The following is a 5,276-nucleotide window of genomic DNA, read 5'->3' as shown; positions in this document are numbered from 1 at the left end:
AGCCCAGGGGGAGCCGCGGTGGAGTCGCTGAGGCGGGTAAGGGGGCGCCAGGGGCCAGCCAAGCATCGGTAGGAAGTGGGGGAGGAGCCTCTCCCCGCGCGGCCCCTGCCAGCCCACCTCCCCGTGACCCCCCCGAGCGTCGTCTCACCAGGTCCCGGGGGTTACTGGGGCTCTGTCCTGTCTCAGGGTCCCAGCGGCTCCTTTGGAAGGGTAGGACCACGTCCCCGCGCTGGTCAGGATCGAACACCGGGTCCCCGGGCGGGATATGGATGTTGAGGAACTCGGCTGGGCAGCCAGGTGTCTCCACGCTCACCAGGTCTGACAGCACGTGGTAGCCTGTCCGCAATGAGGGGGGCCGTGCTAGGGCCAGCTGAGAGCCTGCCTCTCTCCTTTCTGTGTCAGGTATCCCCCACTCCCGCTGAAGCATCAAAAGACTCCTCAGACATTTTGGGCAAGTCCAAGTCTTGACCTCCTCCACCCTTCCCAATCCTTTGTTACACCCTGGTCCAGACTGTTTTCATTGCCAGTTTGGTCTTCTCCTTGGTTACTGGGAGGTGCCTGGTGAGTGTGCCTAGGCAATTGGGATGGGAACACCTGCTCCAACATGCAGCTGGGAGCAGCCTGCCCAGAGGGCCTGCCAGTCTCACTGTGAGGCTGGACAGTGGGAATCAAATGTAGGCCCCCTGGGTGGCTAGCAACAGGCAGGCATTCCTGCTGGGAGCCAACAACCCACAGACACTGGGGTCAGGTCACCTGGCCTAGTACCCCCATTTTGACACACACCCCCGCCCCCCCAGACCTCTTGCCAAAAGCAGAACCCTGCCCAGAGATGGTTTTAGGAGCCATAGGGGCAAAGAGTGAGAACAGGATCCCACCAAGAGTCCCTACCAGATTATTTTTATGCTCCTGCCTCCATCGGTACTCCCATCAACAGCTCAACGTGGCGCAAATTTATGCCTCCACCAACCAGATTTCTCCCTCTACTTTTCCTTCCCCAGAAAAAGAAATACAAGACATAGCTTTCTTGATTTAAGAAAAATCATTTTAGACCCTAGACATCTTGTGATTTACAACTACTTGCCCAAAGCATATTCTTGAGTTACCTTTGCAGGATGTAAACCCCTTGGAGCCCTCAGACACCAGATCAATTAAAGGCAGAGAATTGATTCCAACCTTTGCTGGCTCTTGTGTCTTTCACCGAGTAAGACCTGAACTTTCTCACCCTGAGATGACTTTTGCCTAAATTCTAGACTGAATTCCCCATTGTACAAGTGCCTTTGTGAATCTGTATGTACCCTTAGATTAAAACTTCCCCAGTTTTGTTGTTTGGGAAGACACTGCTTTGGGAAATATCCCCTACATTCTCCTTTACTTTTTCCAAGTAAAACTCTTCCTTTTTCTATTCTTGGCTTGGTTGTATCCTTTGGCTTAAAACTCACCAAAAGCCAAATTCAGTTTCACATAACAATACTCTATCCCACTGCCTCCCCCCTCCATGTCTGAGACCCTCCATCACTTCTCTCCCTCACTCCCTGACTCGCCCCTCAGACACAGAGGTGTCCAGCTGACCCTGCTGGCCTCCCCCGCTAGAGGTGGAGGCCCTCACCAAAGAAGACTCCCAGAACAGTTCGGTTTCGCAGGGAGGCCTGCCCTGCAGGGCCCCTCATGGCAATGTTGCTGAGGTCTCTGGGGTTGGGCAGGTGGGGTTCTCTCAAGGGCTGGTACACACCATCTGCATAGCTGGCTGGGACTAGGCGCTGCAGCCGAGAGCCTGCAGTAGGAGGGGTCGAGACAAGGATAAATCCTCAGTGGGGCTCCCTTACCTCCTCTCTCCCAGACTTCCTTCCCTCCATACCACAGGGAACCCAGGAGCCTTTGCTGGTACCTGCCAGCCCTTGCCCCTTAGTATCACCCTGACCCTGGGGCTGTCTCCCCTTGGCCCTCACACCTACCTTTGCTGCCCCATCTGTGCTCCATGAGGTTGTTGTACCACCCATCAAATCGCTGCACCTCCCAAGAAATGGGATTCTGGGCTCCTGTGCGAGAACAGTGGGAAGGGGCTGCTGGACGAGTCTGTGCACGGGAGGACAGGCAGGCCTGCAGGACATGGATCTTGGGAGCCTGGTAAGGGGAGCAGCAGAAGGTGGACCCCAAGCACAGAGTGGAAGGTGGGGTGCAGAGGGAGAGAACTCAGGACAAAGTGATATCCAAACTCAAGCTCAGTCTTCAAGCTGTGTGGTCGGGGAAACATGGCAGGGAGTACTAAAGCAGTGTAGCCAGGGGCAGTGTGTGCTGACAACCTCAGGGAGCAAGACAAAGCTGGAGAACAGTGGCAATGTGGAAGGGGACGCAGGAGCCTTCTACTGCTCTCACACCTCAGCTCCCAGAGGGACACGGCAGGACAGAAACCATTCCCAGCCCTAAGATATCATCTGGAGCAAGATTCAGCCACACCATAAAAGCCAACCACTCTTCCATCCAGGGAAGAAGAGGTCATTCTGTGACCAAGCCCTGGAAAAGGGCAGTATGGAGAGGGGCTTGGCAGAGCCCAGGGCAAGGGTGTGGGTTCTGGAGCTGTGGCTCTGGGACCTGTTGCTACTCTGATCTCTTTCCCAGCTTCTGGAGTGGGATCAGGGACTGCCTGGTCATGGGATAACCTTGCTTCTTGAGGCATCATGTTCCTCATATAAATCCTCTTATTCACCCTATTGTACTTTCCAAAAACTAGGATCTGGGAGGGAGCACTCAGTTATGGAGGGAAGAGCTCAGGCAGTGGGGGCAGAGGGAAGGGTCCAGAATCAGAGGTGGAAAAGAGGACTTTCTGGTCAGTGGATCAGATGACCAGATTCCTTTCCCCTAACTAGGAGGCTACAGGGCTAAAATTCCCTCCCTACGTACTTCAGAGAACAGAACAAAGAAAAGGGCGCTCATCAGCCATCAAGAGACCCACTTCTTGTCCTTCTACTCACACCTAGGACAAGACCTGAGAGCTATGCCTCACACTCCTGTGCGCATGTGCACACTCACGCATGCACATTCACTCACCAGGAGGTCAGAGAGGTGAAATGACTCGGGCCCTGATGTTTGAGCAAAGAACACAACTAAGAATCCAGGACTTGGGGCAGAAACCAGGGGAGCCACATACACATGATCTCTAAAGTAAGATGAACTGGTGGCAGAAGAGAAGTGGGTCTTGGGGGAAGGTATAAAGGAGAATGCCTCCTGGGAATAAGTGGCAATAGCTGGGTAGAAACGGTAAATCCAATGTCAAGGCAAAGAGAGGGCTGGAAGGCATGGGAATGTGAGTGAGTAGCTCTGTTGTGGGAGAAGCTGCAGGGGTCTATCACCTCCAGTCAGAATAAATCATTCCACAGGTGTTCTCTGCTCCCTTTTCTTGTCCCCTTTTTTATCCTCCCACATCTGATAAGGGACTTGCTCTTTTTAACCTAACTTGTAGCACTTTAAGCCTGCTTCCCTTCTCAGAGACCCAGACTACACAAAATGGCCTAAAGTTCTATTAAGAGACTGTCCAAAACTGATAACAAGATAAAATCTAATGGACCACATGGGAAACAATTGTTTGTCTGTTTGTTGTTGTTGTTGTTTTCATATTGTTTTAAAACACTTGTGACTTCCCTTCAGCTTTGTGTCCAATCTGACCACAAGATCCTTTATTGTCTATTTTGCCTAATCAGTCTTTTCCCCTTTGGAATCAGGGTCTTTACTTTATGAAGAAAGAGAGAAGACAGAGGAGAGAGAAAGGGCCTCCAGACTGTAAGGAATGAAACAGGAAATGCTGACACAGTAGGGTCCTCTGCTCCTAGCCATTTCTCCTCCAATCTGTACTCACCCATGGATGTCCATGACCCAACCAGGAGTGTCCATGTCAGAGCCAGGCAGAAGCCCATGATGAAAGTGATAATAGGGCTTAGGTGTTAGGACACCCTAAAATGGAGATCCTAGGAAAACAGAACAGGAGAATGAGTCCCAGCAATTCAGGAGAGTCAGGCCAGGGCCTCTGCAGGCCCAGTGGGGAACAAAGAGCAAGAGATTCAGTCTCTCCCAAGAGTCTTTCATTCATTCAACACTTGGCACGCATCCTCTATGTATCAGGCATGGACCTAGGAATTGGAGATTAAGTGATGAACAAAGCAGACAGAAATCTCTGCCTTCCTAGACTTACCTTCTAAGACTAACTGAAAAAACCTTGTTTTGGCCCAGCTTCCCGATGTGTGTGTTCCTTGAACAGAGCCTTGCTTGACAGGACACTGGGCTGCTGCTAGAGTGTGGTCTTAGGCAGTCACATCTCTGGTCTGGACCTTGGTTTCCTCTTCCACTTATGGAAGTAAACATGCCTGAACTGTCTACCTTCTAGCATAGTTGCCAGAATCAGACATGAGAATGAGGTTGAATTCAAAGCAAGAAAAGCGACAGGTGTTATGTAAATGTGATATAGAAAGAGGGTGAGCTGGAGCTTGGCTCTTCTAGGCAGGCTCAAAAATGCAGCACCAGGTGCTCCTGTGTTCAGTGCCAGCTTTCTCTCTCTCTCTCTCTCTCTCTCTCTCTCTCTCTCTCTCTCTCTCTCCAGGCTAACAAATCATTCACCCAGGGACAGCAGGAAACAGGCAGCAGGGGACTCAAACTGGGACTAGTGTCTAGTGTCTAAGGCCAGTGAAGACCTTCTAAGGCAACATAGACACTGGGGACGGGGTGGGGCTGGGGAACTATCTAGTGGAAGAAAGTGGGAGTTCAGAGAAAGCCTTATCTCAACTAAACTCTCAGGACTCCTGAAAACATTGTCTAGTCCCATAGGAGGAGCCCTAGAGGGTGATCTCATCGCAACTTGCCATCTCCCATGAAACAAATGAAAAACCCTAGGCCCTGTCATAACTCAGAAGCTCAGCATATCACCCACTCCATCTGAGACTGTCCAGATGGTGGTCTTTGATAGTTTGTGAAGGGCAGGGCCCTACATGGTTGAAGCCATAAGGATGTTGGAATGGCCACAGTGGTCCTTCCCTGATCTCAGATGCCCTGCCCCTTCCCCCTTACCACTATGTCCTCAGGATCCTGGGCCCCAGATACCAATGTACCACTCAACCCATTAAAAGCATGTCATGAGCTTTCAGGTCAGGCTGTGGGGATCACCTAAAGAGGAATGTGAGCATGCTTAACAATCACTCCTCCTGGGTGGGTAGCCCTGTGATTTATATAGCAGTATTGGTTCAGTAACTTCCTAACAACCTTGAGTGGAAGGCATAACCTTATGACAGAGC

General features: G+C 51.4%; 1 protein-coding gene across 1 annotated transcript in view; it reads right to left on the bottom strand.

The window, feature by feature from the left end:
* The window catches only part of DUOX1 (dual oxidase 1), a 33,908-nt gene that overhangs the window by 28,363 nt on the left and 269 nt on the right, over window positions 1-5,276 (bottom strand). The window contains exons 2-5 of the mRNA XM_029951028.1: window positions 3,851-3,959; window positions 1,953-2,036; window positions 1,607-1,771; window positions 49-336 (exon numbers count right to left, since the gene is read on the bottom strand). Coding sequence (XP_029806888.1) covers window positions 49-336; window positions 1,607-1,771; window positions 1,953-2,036; window positions 3,851-3,908 — 595 coding nt within the window. The 5' untranslated portion in view covers window positions 3,909-3,959. The remainder of the gene's footprint in view (window positions 1-48; window positions 337-1,606; window positions 1,772-1,952; window positions 2,037-3,850; window positions 3,960-5,276) is intronic.

Source organism: Suricata suricatta, chromosome 9 (assembly GCF_006229205.1).
Source record: "Suricata suricatta isolate VVHF042 chromosome 9, meerkat_22Aug2017_6uvM2_HiC, whole genome shotgun sequence".
Classification (NCBI taxonomy): Eukaryota; Metazoa; Chordata; class Mammalia; order Carnivora; family Herpestidae; genus Suricata; species Suricata suricatta.
Note: the sequence above shows the minus strand (reverse complement) of the source record. Positions and strands in the feature narration are given on the sequence as shown.